The sequence below is a fragment of the Desmodus rotundus genome, chromosome 12, assembly GCF_022682495.2.
Source record: "Desmodus rotundus isolate HL8 chromosome 12, HLdesRot8A.1, whole genome shotgun sequence".
In the NCBI taxonomy this organism is placed as follows: Eukaryota; Metazoa; Chordata; class Mammalia; order Chiroptera; family Phyllostomidae; genus Desmodus; species Desmodus rotundus.
This window is the reverse complement of record NC_071398.1, coordinates 59,650,373-59,664,332: the sequence shown is the minus strand read 5'-3', so window position 1 is coordinate 59,664,332 and position 13,960 is coordinate 59,650,373. Positions and strand designations below refer to the sequence as shown.

The following is a 13,960-nucleotide window of genomic DNA, read 5'->3' as shown; positions in this document are numbered from 1 at the left end:
AGCACGAGCAACTGTGTGAACGGCAAAAATGGCGACTGAGCGGGGGAAGGATGGGTTTGGCAATCCTGAGTCTGTTGAGACATACTAAATTTGCGATACCTATTCGCTTCGAAGGAGCTGCGTTGAGGAGGGAGTTAGTGAGTCTGGCATTAAGCAGAAAGGTTGGATCCACGTGGAGATCGGGCCGTTGTCATGCAATGTGGGGTGTTAAAGGCCATGGGGCTAGACGCGAGCGCCTGGGGAATGAGTTGTTGGAGAAGATTTTGGAGTCACTTCTGGCGACTTCCACATTAGAGGTTAGGGACATGAGAACCGGCAGAAAGTTTTGGAACATTAGAAAAAGAGATGAAGGTGTGGAAGCGTTGTTCAGGAGAATGAGAGAGTAACCTTGACTAGGGAGAGTTAGTAGGATTATGTAGCATTACAGATCCAACCGAGTTTTGTGATTATATTTAAAATTAGACTATCAACACAGTTCACGTTTGCTTCTTCGGGCCAGGCACAGCAGAGCTAGATTTAAGCAGGGTTTTTCTTTTTCCAGAAAAGTTCAGCGGAAGAAGCGAGGGTAAGGGGATGTGCAGGGAACTGATTTTGATAAGGGTTGATGGAATGTCAACTGGAAAAGGAGGGAAGAGAGGACATGAGAGGTATGGAACGGCCAGGGATTGGTAGACCTAATGGGGCTGAAGAATTCTTTGAGGGAATGAGTGACAAAGGTAGGAGGTAGTAGTCAGAGAGTCGATTGCTGGAAATTAATGCTATGGAGCATTTGCCGCTGTTGATAAGACAAGGTCTCGGGATATGACCACAGGAGTAGGGAGCTGAGGGAGGATGTTGCTATTCAAGGAACTAGAGGCAGGCTATTCGGAGGGTCATCTGTGCAGATGCTGAGGTTGCCAAGGAAGAAGGTGGGGGTAGTAATGAAGAGAGAGATACGGTAGGCCAGGACACAATTTTCAAGGAATGAGGGGAGTGATCCATAAACTGTAAAAGAAGATTATTGATCTCAGGGATCCAGACTCTCCACAAAACATTTGAGGGATATTTTGCACCTGTCCTCAAAGATATCTCCAACCTGTTGCCATTTTTTGCCAATTCAGCCAGTAGTATTTTCTTTTTTGTTTGTTTGTTTTCTTACTTTTGGAAGCATGTACTACCTAAACATTTAATGTTATTTATTTATTGTTATTATTTTTAAGTTAAATTTATTGGGGTAACACTGGTTCATAACATTACATAAGTTTCAGTTGTACAGTTTTATAACACGTCATGTGTCTATTCCACTGTGTGCTCACCTCCCGAAGTACTTTATGCTTTAAGTGTATTAACTTGTATTTACTTATGTCTTTCCATCTCTGTTTAAGTGTAAAATCTTTAAGATGGAGAAAATGTAGTGTCTGCTCTTCCTTGGGTATTTGTAATACTGACAAACAACGGACTTTCAATAGCCCGGAGAACCCTATGGTCTCGACAGGCGTGCCCGTGTCTAACTCTTCCTCCTCTCTTTGCTGGTAGACAGGCGTGCCCGTGTCTAACTCTTCCCCCTCTCTTTGCTGGCAGTATTTCATGGCCCCACTGAAACGGTTCCTGACGGCAGCAGAATTCGATTCCGTCTTCATCAACATTCCTGTAAGTAAAACCCCGTTAGCTAAAACTGCTGCCCCCCTGTAGAATTCTCACTGGGCTCCAAATCCCTCTAGCGTTCTCCTGTATGCTTTAAGGATTTTGATTCTGTTTTTTGCCTCCTGAGTTCTTACAGCTGTTTTCATAAGAAATAATGGGTAGGTCCAATCTTTAACCAAAAGTCACTCAAAATACCTGCAAAAGACATGTGGATGCGATTGATGTATTTTCCTTAAGTGCTGGTCATGACAAGGCATCTCAGTTAAATAGGGGCTCCGGTCTCTGTCTTGGGAGAGTCCCTGGCTGCCCCGCTCACTGCCCTACACTCCTCCAGCCCCTCGACCCCTTGTGTGGACACTGTTGTGACTCCTCCCGTCTCCTCGACTTCCTTCCACCCTCCACTGTCCTTTCTCTGCTTCCTGTTGTACCAACCTTAACTCCTGTTTCTGAAGTGCCCTGCTTCCTTAGGATTCAACAGTCCATTTTAATGGTAATATGTGAGGAAGTTTTTTTTTTAGGTTTATATAAGCATTTCAAGTTTCAGAGCACCTTTCAATTATCTTATAATCCTAAAAGCACATTTACTTGGAAGCATTGAAGCCAGCCAGATGCTATGCTAACTGAGGTCATGCTAGGCAACACTCAAGTTCTTAGACTTCTAGCACTGGCTTTGGTTTTAATATATAGCTTTTTATAGATAATATGTAAGCTTTTATGTATAGGCTTGCTTGTATCTATTTTAAGTGTTTTATTTATTGATTTGAGAGGGAGAGAGAAAGAAAGCAAAAGAAAGAGTCATTGATTTGTTGTTCCATTTATTGATGTATTCATTGGTTGCTTCTTATATGTGCAGGGGTACCAGGGATCGAACCTGCAACCTTGGCTTATAGGGATGACACTCTAACCCACTGAGCTACCCGGCCAGGGCTAGTGGTCCCTTATATTTTGATTCTCTTATGTTAACTGTTGACACGCACCAGTCGGTATAGTGGTGACACATTGTTCTTGTCCTTGATTTTGGCCAAATGAAGACATCCTCATCGATTAGTAAGGTGGCAGGGAAAGAAGGTCAGGAAGTCAGGTGCATGTTTAGGATGAAACAAGGTGCACGTCCTAGGAAGAGGAGGCTCTCGAATGCCCTAAGCATGGCCACTGTCCCTGCGGGCCCATTGGACAGCTATTCTCACGGCCTTTCCATGTTCCTTAGCAGAATGGCAGGCCCCACGTTCCTGATCCCTGTCTGCCCTCCTGAGTGCCTCCGGGCACGGGGACAGACAGCAGGGCATTGGCCCCTTGACCCCAATGTCCTCCTTTCCTGGCTGCGACATGTATTTACCGTCAGGCTGAGAATTACCTGCTTATCAGGAAAAAGGTGAAATTCTGACCTTTGAGTCGCTAATAAACTGCCTACTGCAATTTATTTGCTCCTTATTTCTGCCACAAATTGTCTGGTTTCAAGTAATTGAGCCTGATTGTTGTCAGCCGAGCACTGGGCACCACGAACTGGCCAAAGCACAGACCTGCATTTTCACGTCCCAAGGACGTGGGTCATTGCTTATCTTGTCAATAAAACATGAAGCACTTGGGTAATTGTATTTAAAAATTCAAAGTTATTACAAATGAGAATGAGCTGCACATATTTTTCTACAAGGAATAAATTATCCTTTAATGACTAGTGAAATAATTTTTCCCCACACAGGACACTGGCATTTCAAGTCAGATCTGAAATCGCTATTTCCCATGTACATGGCCTGTCACTCTCCCTCCCTCCTCCCTCCCCTGCCCCCTCCTCCTTCTCTCCCATTTCTGCTCCACCCCCTCCTCTCCCTCCCATTTACTGACGAAGCAGGTTTATATTCTGAGGGCATTCAGCATAGCCTTGAATGGCAGGTCTAGCCCCAACAGGGATTCAGGGTTTGGGGTTACGTTTTTTGGGGGGGTTCTGATTTCTAACTGGCTTTAATGTTTGTTTTCTTTTCTAAGGAACTTGTAAAAGTGCATCGGAACTTAATGCAAGAAATTCATGATTCCATTGTAAATAAAAATGACCAGAATTTGTATCAAATTTTCATTAACTACAAGGAAAGGTAACCTTGGAATTTTAAATTTCATGCTGTCAGTTTGTCATCGTAGTTCGGGTAGTATTAACACTGCTCACGCACAGACACCATCTGAGCAGTGACGAGGAAATGGGGCAGGGGACCTCCGGGCGGCAGTTGGAGCTCTATATGTGTATTGGGGGGAGAAAAAAGAAGGGAAAAGCAAGAAGCATCCAGACTTCTGCACACCAAATCTGTGTAGATCCTTTTGTAGCCCTGTAACTCTTTAAAAAGTTACTGATTTATTTTTACAGAAGGGGGGGGGAGGGAGAAAGAGAGGGAGAGAAATATTGATGTGAGAGAGAAACATCGGTTGGTTCCCGGCCCACAACCCGGGCATGTGTCCTGACCAGGGGTCCAACGGAAGACCTTTTGCTTTGTGGGATGACGCCCAACCAACCGAGCCGTAGCGGTCAGGGCACAGCCCTGTAACTCGAGTCCAGTGGGTTTCCAGAAGTCATGTTAACACTTTGAGCTTCCTCCATCTGGGAATGTAAGGTGTGGCTTAGCTGGTACCTATTACTTTTTCCAACCCTAATATTTTATCACTCTCCATTATGGAGTGTTAGATTCACAGCTAAAGTCAGTTGTAAGCTTGAAAAAAAAATCTTCTGAACAACTCATATGAATTAGGAATTTGCTTATAATTTTAAACCAAGCCCTATCATTCCTAGTACTGAGAGGTGGCTAATAAATTTCTTTGCATCAACAATGAGATAAATATTAACTTATTAGTAGTTTTTTTCTAATGGAGAGTTTAAGGAACAGATTACCTGGTCTCTTTGCAAAATGTCTGTATTCCTCCCGAGACACCCGTTCTGAAGCAGGCTCAGAATCCACGCCGTGTGACTCACCTTGTACCCAGGACAGCTCAGGCCTCTCGTTCCACTTCTCAGATGATGTGGAAGGAGTAGGAGGCTTATTTTTGAATGGAGTCAAAAGTGGTGATTACAATAAAACTGTAGTATGAAATAACACTTTCTGAGTGTGAGTAAACAGTAAAAAGTTGATCTGTAATAGGAGCTTTACAGTTGACATGCGGTTTTGTATTAGTTACAGGTGTCAAACATAGTGAGGAGACATTTCTACAGTAGAAACTTACACAGAAATTATAAATTTTGTTCTGTGATATGTATTTGTACTCAACACCAACAGCCGTTAAGCCAGGTTTTAAAACCCACCTGCTATAAAAATGTACGTGGAATGAATCCCATTCAAATTTAGAAATAAGAATAGCCGCTCTTTCATACCATACATAGAAGTGACCCTCATTCTGCGGCCATATGGGAGGCGCGTGTTGAGAAGAAGTGGCAAAGCTGAGGTGCGGGGAGATTGCACTTTGCCCAGGGCGACCTCGGCAGGAGGGGGTTCGGATCGGCGGCTCCAGAGAGATGGCGCTGCGGCCTCGCTGCCCTTCCGTGTCCCACCGCCGCCTCCCCCTGTCTCCTTCCCTCCAGGCTGGTTATTTATGGGCAGTACTGCAGTGCGGTGGAGTTGGCCATCTCGAGTTTAGACAACATTGCGAAGATGAAAGAAGACGTCAAACTGAAGCTGGAGGTGCCTGCTGTGTGTGTGTGTGTGTATGTGTGTGTCTATCGTGAGAGGACTGTGAAGCAGTGGGCTCCTTTCCATGATCAGTGCGGTGGTTAATTGCCCCACGCGTTCTAAATACAATTTCACGTCATTGTCCTACGGTGTATGTATAGATGGCTCTGTAAGATAGCAATGCCGTACCAGTAATAGCAGTAGCAACACCTAAGGCTGTGGCTCCATGTTCCCTGTGCAGCATCTCAGTAGGTCCTCACGACTGAGACAGATACACTTACTCCCCTTGTGTCAGGGCTTGGAGGGCGAGGTTTGGGGACACTGTGAGCCATTTGCTCCCTGGGATGTCAGAGGTACAGGGCAAGTAAGATACAGTGAGATAATGTATTTGAGATTTAAAGTGTTCATTAAAAGTGTCAGGCATTTAGGGGCAGGAGCAGAAGGAAGGGCATGGGCCATGCCCATGAGGAGGAAGACAAGACAGACGCAGATATAATGGGGGAAGGAGGTGAGTGGCAAGCCCCAGTGGACAGGGCTCCGTGAGTGAGGCTTCAGCGTAGGCGGACGGTGGGGGATTTCGCTGCAGGGGTGTGGAGTTAGGTCACTGAGGAGGGGCGTGAGTCTTCACAGATGAGATTCTAAGGAGGACATTCTGGAAGCATTGGTATGCCTTGCCCAAAAGAGATGGGGAAGTTAGAGAAATGGCTTGTAGGTCATTGAAAACGGAGTGCGTGGTAACGGTGGAAAGTAAGTCTGGGAGCTTGTTAGGTCTTTTCTGTCTGCCCATCTACTCTTTTTCACGAGAAGACTTTGCACTTTCAACGAACTTTTGAAAAATGATTATTTATATGTTCTATGAATTGTCACCTCAAATATATTACCTGTATGTTTGGATTTTCTTAAATTTCAGGTAGAGCCAGCCAGTCAGCTCTTCAATGGCTCTGCGCGCCATCGTTGGCTACATCCTCTTTGCTGCTTTTTGTCCAGTGTAGTGGGGAGGTCAGGTGATGAACAGGGGAACAAAGAGGCAGATGATTTCCACATCAGATCCCCGCACTGTTTTGGCGGACCTGATAGGGTTTCCTAATTCCTACCTCCCACACAGGGGGCTCCTGGTGAGAAAGTTCGCATAGCACCAGGCCACTGAGTAACTGTGCTGACTCTCCATCATGGGTCGTTTTCCTCACCTCTCACAATCCTCTGGTGACTCGGACCTTATGTCTGGAGGCAGTTGGAGTCACCCCTGGACAGCACCCCGACAACCTTGTTAGCGCCAAGGGCTCCTCCTCACTTTTGGAGAATGGCGCCTCGTAAGTGTAGAACTAGAAGCCACCTTGATTTAAAATAAAATACGAGGGTAAGATAAAACTTACAACTTCTGCACCTCGTCCCTAATAGAGCTGTTATTAAAGCAGTTTCAAAAAAAAAAATACAAATTCTGACTCAAGACAGGAGTGAGTGATCAAATTGTCCGTCACCCCTCCATCGTATTCTCAGAGTTGTTTGAATGTTCCCGCCCCATCTTTCAGAGTCACTGTCAAAGTCCCGCCCGGTGACGCTCCTCTGGGACGTGAAGTACCCAGCTTCTGCAGTCACTGCCACCCTCAGGGGAAGGGAGGAGCTCAGGCTGTGTTCACTACGTGCAGGGCGAGGTGCTGCTGGCTGTCCAACTGCCCTTCCCCTCCCAGTGACCACAGGCCAGTTGGAAGTGTCTAACCAGATACCCTCTGTGACGCCTTGACAGATGCTCTCGGCTGCACCCGTCCCCTGCAAGTCCTAGCTTGTGGAGGTGAAGCTGCCTGACTCTTGGTCTCTCTCTGCCTGCTTCACATCCTCCCTTTTGTGGTGATTTTGCTCTCGTATTTTTTCTTTTTCTTCTCTACCTTGGAACCAAGAGAAATGGGGTTAAGGGTAATAGAGTCTCTATATCTTGCTCCGCAAGCTGGCTCATCCCTAATTTATTGAATCTTCTTGGTTAGAATAGGAGTTTGGGCTAAGCATGTGACTGGGTGTGTGGGAGGAATCATTTCTTCTCTTCCTTTATGTTCAATGCTGGTAAACATTTCACACCTCTGTCTCAGGCCCCTGGTTGTAGGAAAACACCAGCCATGTTGAGTTTCTTTACTTTCTGAGCCTGTAACTGGTGACTGAGAGGAACTACTTTCTCCCCCAACAGTTTTTAAATGGACTTCCATCACATAAAGTGAATTTTAAGAGTATAAACTTTCTGTTCCTAACGCTTTGTTAAAATGCCATAATACAGGAAGTGTAAGAGACGAACTCAACTTTAAGGAGTTTAAAATGCAATAGGGAGTTGAGACCCATTCATTACAATAGAATTAACAGTTTAACCTCCTATGTGAGGCCCATGAGCCAGAACACTTGATAATCTGTAGAAGCAATGACTCAGTTAAAACAGTTTTCTTTCCAGTGACCCACTGCAATTGACGAGACATGAGCTAACATTTCTTCTTGCTTAAGACCTGTCGTCAAGCCCTCATTAATTCACCATGGTCATTAATTCACCGCTAGTGGGGTTTGCTTGGTAGCCTCTGATGACACATAGTTTTACGTTCCAGAAAAGCTCGGTGTGGGCAAAGGGACACTAGGGCACGAGCTAAGGACTACTTCCTCGAACGTAACCCCTTTCCTGAACTCCTTCCGGATTCTTCCATCTGGGATGCACAATTGTCTGAGGATTTTGGACTCATTAACTTACCTGCTAATAATAATCTTTTTATAAATGTTGTTGGTTTTTTTTTTTTCGGAACTACACTATAGATATGTGAGAAACAGTAAAATCAGAAAAGCAACTTGCTCCAGGTCACACATCCAGGAGTTGCCAACCTTGATTTAAATTCAGGCTTTGATACTTTAAACTATTTGCCTCAAGGTCATGACTGATATCCAGAGAACAAACAAGTCAATGCTAGTTTAATATAAACTTTTAAGGAAGAAGAGTGTGAAACTGAAGAGAAAATGCCTGAGGCCTTCAGAACAGTTGAATCCAGTGTCAGGTTTCTCCTTGAGCATATTTCTGGAGTCGATCTTCCAGTGCATTCGGTTCAGCGAATACTTACAAAGCAAATCCTAGACTCGTGGGGGTATGGAAGTGCATTGGGGAAGGTGTTGTGGACCGCGATGACTGAAAGACCTACCAGGCACAGAGCGAGAGCAGCATTGCGATTGCAATTGTTACAGAAGGCCTAGAAGTACGGTTCTTGAAGAGGGCGGTGAATTTGGATGGAAACTGGACAGAGCACGCAGCTAGCTGGTGGAGAGAAGGGAAAGAACCAAGGCGTGGTGGTGAGGAGGCACGGGGCGGATTGGGTGGGTCGAGTTTGGGCGAGACTCGTAAAAGGCAGCGCTGTCAGTGCGAGTGGAGGGAGACCCTGGTTCTACTCACCGATTCATGTTTAGAGCTGAAATGCTCCAAGGTTGGTTGGTTTTTTTTGGGTTTTAATTGAAGGTACTTCCATTTTTTAGAAAGGAGGCTTGTTAAGAAGGAAAAGAAGATATTTATCACACAATAACAGTTTTGTTCATGGCCTTTGCGTCTTTTCATGGCTGTTTTATGACTCCCTTTGATAAAGCAACAAAGTTTTTAACAAATGTTTTTCTAAAAACTCGTTTCACTAGGAATGTTCCAAGCGAGCCAATAATGGGAAGTTCACTCTTCGGGATTTGCTTGTGGTCCCGATGCAGCGTGTCTTAAAGTATCACCTTCTCCTTCAGGTGTGTAAGTTAGAACTGTTTGTTCATTTGTTCATTTATTTATTCAACAAAATATTAATGAAGCATTAACTACACGCCAGGTATTCCCTGTCTGGGGCCTGACCCCCTTACAATGTCAATTTTTAGCAGAGTTAAGTGGGAAATAGTAGATCAGCCAGAGCCTTTCCTTCCTTCTAGCAAAGATGGTTCTGTGTCTTTCTCAAATTGCATTTCACATCCTTTCAACAGAACTGGCTCCAAACAAAATTTAAAAATTAAAAAAAAAATGACATGGCAAAACAAATAAAAAGATCCCTTCAGCCAAGTCCTTTGTAGTTAGTAATAATCGCTTATTAGAATCTCAATATTGTGATACACCTGAACTTTGCAGGTTCATTCTGTTAGACCTTTCGCCTCATCACCATACGCTGAAGACAATTGTGTCACGTTCTGTTTGGCTTTCTGCCACCGTATATTATCATAAGGCTACATTTATTTTGAAGTGATTCTTGTTATAACCCCAAAGCTTACGGTTTCCACGGTTAGTCCTCTAATGAGGGTGGAGAGTCTTATAAATTTAATTTGATAGCTGTACCAGGAGACCCATTATTCCGCTCTAGAGAAATGTCTCACTGTGTTAGCCGGTCAACTCAGCTGATGCTTGTGGAATGTTATTTTAAAAAGACCTACTACCTGTATGTGAAATATTATTTTGAGTCTCCTGTGCTTTGTACATCTTGTATATTAAATTTCTTAAACTGTAGCCACAGAATTATTAGTCATCTCTATTTTTGTTCTACTGAGAAATCAGAAAAATTCAAACCCTGATTATTTCTTAAAAATGCATTTAAACATTTATGAGGACTAACCTCAGAGCAACTTAATCAAATTGAATTTTATGAAAAAATAATAAGAAAGAGTAAGGCAATCCATTTCTGAGACATCACAGAACTAAAGACATGTCCAAAATAAGATAACAATTTATTTTGTAATTTGGTATAGTCAAATATCAATTGAAGAATTGAGAAAGTGCAGTTTTCAAGAAACATCTATTTTTGTCATTTGTAAGGTTTTAGACAGACTTATCAAAGTATAAACTATGCCTGTGCTTGTATGAAATTTAGCAAACGTTTTCCTAAATCCTCCTGGATTGTTTTATATTTTAAATTTCGAAAGTATGTTTAGTTCCATGACAATTTTCTTAATAGGCACCACATACACATATTTTTACTGTAGGAAAACAGATAAGAAATTTACCATTTCACCCTTTTGAAGTGTACAGTTTAGTGGCACCAAGTGCCTTCACCTTGTTGTGCAGCCGCCACCCCCATCCGTCCCTAGAACTTTCTCATTTGTGCTGCAACTACCCCCCAGGAGACACTAACTGCCCCTAGCCTCTGGCGGCAGGCATTCTCCTCGCCTCTGTGAATCTGACTGTTCTAAATGCCCCCCATCAGCACAGTCATCCAATACTTGCCCTTTGGTGGGTGCCTTATCTTCAGGGTGCATTCACGCGCCAGCATGTCCTTCCTTAAGGCCAGGGAACATTCCGTTAGGCGCACACCACACTTCTGTCTGTCCATTCACCCATCCAGGCACATTTGGGTGCTTTTACCATTTGGCTATTGCAGATATGCACGTTTATTTTGACTTATATAAATAAATGTCATTGAGAAATGTTTGAACTTGAACCGTTGAATTATAAGGAGATACAAATCCCAGTTTAGTTAAATTAGTTGTGTAGCTGGCTTGGATCAGACTCCCTGCCCCGTCTTTTTGTAGACAAGGCCTCAGAGAAAGGTGAAAGCTACAGTAATGAGCTTGTGTAGCAGACTCAGATAGAAATGGTACAGATATTACCCATTAGTGATTTCAGTAAAGCAAGAAATGAAACCATGATGATGGGTAGCTTGAGTTGGATTCTTAGGCCTCAGAGATTTCAGTGGAATCAGGCATTTTTTGAAATGTAGAATTTTAAAAAAATATTTATTTATTTTTAGAGAGGGGGCAAGGAAAGGAGAAAGGGAAAGAAACATCAATGTGTGGTTGCCTCTAGTGCACCCCCTATTGGGGACCTGGCCTGCAACCCAGTCTCGTGCCCTGACTGGGAATCGAACCAGTGACTCTTTGGTTCGCAGGCTGGCACTCAGTCCACTGAGCTACACCAGCCAGGGCAGAAACATAGAATATTTGAGGTTGTAATGCATCCGACCTGTATATTTCCTCAAAGATTAATGTGACACCTACATATGGGCTGCCAGGAGGAAAGAAAAGAGAATGAAAAGTAAAAGATCAAGCAGTTTTAAAAATTATTTGCCAGTAAGTTTACCATGGCCGTACACTGTGAAATACCAGAACCATTCTTAGGAGCAGAAAATGTGAAAGCAATGAGGCATGGCTAGAACCAACTGCGCGCGTCTAAGAGGAAAGGAGAGGTTGTAGCGTGAATGGAACTCCATCAACCCAGATGGCCGGTTCCAGGTGTAGGCGGCAGGCAGTGCCGGAGACACCCCTGACGTTATGCAGCCAGTGTGGAGCTGGGGGGCATAATCCGCTTTGCTATTATTTGCACAGGTGAATTGTCACAGAAAGAATACCTTCTTTCCCATGACGATTTCTTAAAACAGGAAACATTTTATGTGGGGTGCCACACCTAGATAAAAATTCTAGAAGTATGTTTCCATCTCAGAATAGTCTAGAGTAGAATTTACTTGTCAGATGTTTATAAATTTGTTGAATACATGGGGTATGAGTGTGAACATTTCCTACTTACTACGACACTTTACTGGGCTAGTCATTTTTGGAACGCTTTATGAGTTGAAATCGCAGGATGATAAAATTAGAATATTTAAGAGTGGGGAATTTGCAACTTTGAGAATAATTTAATATTTAATAAAGGAAACGTAAAAATAGAAGTAAAAACATGTAAACTTGACAAGTTTACTACACTGAACAGATTTAATAGCACGATTGGTGTTAAATTCAGCAAAGATTCCTGAGGGCTCCCGGCTGCACACACAGCATTAGGTACTCAGGCTACAAAACAGCCTCCCCGCACTGGAGAAGCTCACTGTTTAGGCTGGAAAATGAAGTGCAAGCTGCCGAGTACAACACAATGTGACGGGCATGCGCAGGCACACAGGTGGCACAAATAAAGACCTTGTTAATCATGCCTGCGGAGGCTGCGTACTTGACGTCCATCACAGAAAGCTTCACAGAGAAGTGATTCTTGAAATGGGCTTTGAAGGTAGAATAAGAGGTTGACAGGTGGATCAGAGAGGAGGAGCTCTCTAAGGAGAGAAGACAGCATGCCCAGTGGGTTCAGACAGGAGAATTGTGTTTGAGAATTGCAGCTGATTTAGTGTGGGGAGAACATAGGTGTTGGGGGGTGGGGAGCGGAGAGAGAACTTGGGCGAAGGGTGCAGAATTCAGATCACGGGGTGGGGGGGCGTCTAAGAGGTACAGGTGACGACCTGAAGCCTTTGTTGGCAGCACCGAAGTACAAACAGGGTGGAGACAGGGTCTGGCTCCCATTTTAGAATCCCGGGTCTGCTGCCGGTGGGGTGAACAGACTGCAGAGAGGTGACCAGAAGGCCGTGCAGAAACCTGTGATAGGGACCTGTTTGAAAGGAGAAGGGCCCTACCAAGGTCACGCGGGGAGGGTGGCTTCCAGGGGAAGGATGCCACAGGGTGTCTGGGAGACCGCTCACTCTGGCTGACATGGGTAGACAGACAGACGAGCCACCGTGCAAGAGCAGGGTGTGGGCGAAGACGCGTGAGGTCTGTGCGCGCTGCGTTGGCGTGGTTTGGGTCCTGAGGCAGCTCCATTTTTAATTGTTCGAGGAAACGCCACACTGTCTGTGGCTGCACCAAGTCTGCACAAAAGGGTTTGTTCTTAGGTGTTTTCTTTCTTATGTTTGGGTGTTAATTTGATGAAAATAGTACTAAACTGTGTCTTCTGAACAGGAGCTGGTCAAGCACACCACCGACCCTGTCGAGAAGGCAAATCTGAAACTGGCCCTCGACGCTATGAAGGTAAAGCAGCGCGCCGTGACCTGCTTTGTGTTTTTCACTCTTGCCTGGAAACAAGAGACTACAAACTGTTCATACGCGTGTGTGGCATGTTAACATTTACAAATACTAATACATTATAATATGTATTAGTATTTGTAAAGTTTTATTTTGGTGGGGAAAGCTAGAAATTTTTTAAAAAGATTTTATTTATTTTTAGAGAGAGGGGAAGGGAGGGAGAAAGAGAGGGAGACATCAGTGTGTGGTTGCCTCTTGTGCGCTCCCTACTGGGGACCTGGCCTGCAACCCAGGCCTGTGCCCTGACTAGGAATTGAACCAGCAACCCTTTGGTTCACAGGCTAGGACTCAATCCACTGAGCCACACCAGCCAGGGCAAGAGCTAGATATTTTTAACTGAAATGGGTATACTTGCATGAATTTAATTGTTAGACAAAACACGTAAAACCAGGAGGTATATTAAAATATAACTTTTGTTATTTACGAACCAATGACAACATCCATAACCACCAGGAATGTGACACCACGAACGTGGTTCTCTGCAACATTTTCTGTGTGGTGACTAACAGAAAGCTGGCGACTTCAGAACGCAGGTGTGACTTGTTTTCTCAGGTGAGGCTATCTGCCAGGGTCCCCTTGGTGGGCGCCGTGCTCCAGCATCCATGAGCTTCAGTTTGGGTTCCTATTTTCAGGGAATCTGAAAGTCAAGAGCAGTAAGTAGCTGGAGGTAGACTTTTTGAACCTATGGGGGAATCTATAAACCCCACTTTCCATGTTTTGCTGGACTTGGACTTTGAAAGCAGTATTTGTCCCTAATTTGAAACATAAGCAAATGTGTCCTCCAAACAAAATGCCAGTGTGACTCTGCTCGGGACAATGGTGAGGACTTCTCTGTGTCCCTGAGACTTTCAGAGTTAGCTCAGCCAGTGAGCTGGCTTTAGTGCCCTGTC

The 13,960-nt window shown here is 44.3% G+C and overlaps 1 protein-coding gene across 2 annotated transcripts in view; it reads left to right on the top strand.

Moving 5' to 3' along the window:
• VAV3 (vav guanine nucleotide exchange factor 3) overlaps positions 1 to 13,960 on the top strand; it is a 273,882-nt gene that overhangs the window by 130,208 nt on the left and 129,714 nt on the right. For both annotated transcript variants that reach the window (XM_024570427.4, XM_045203367.3), the window contains exons 7-11: positions 1,561 to 1,629; positions 3,607 to 3,710; positions 5,180 to 5,279; positions 8,907 to 9,002; positions 12,948 to 13,016. In XM_024570427.4, coding sequence (XP_024426195.2) covers positions 1,561 to 1,629; positions 3,607 to 3,710; positions 5,180 to 5,279; positions 8,907 to 9,002; positions 12,948 to 13,016 — 438 coding nt within the window. The remainder of the gene's footprint in view (positions 1 to 1,560; positions 1,630 to 3,606; positions 3,711 to 5,179; positions 5,280 to 8,906; positions 9,003 to 12,947; positions 13,017 to 13,960) is intronic.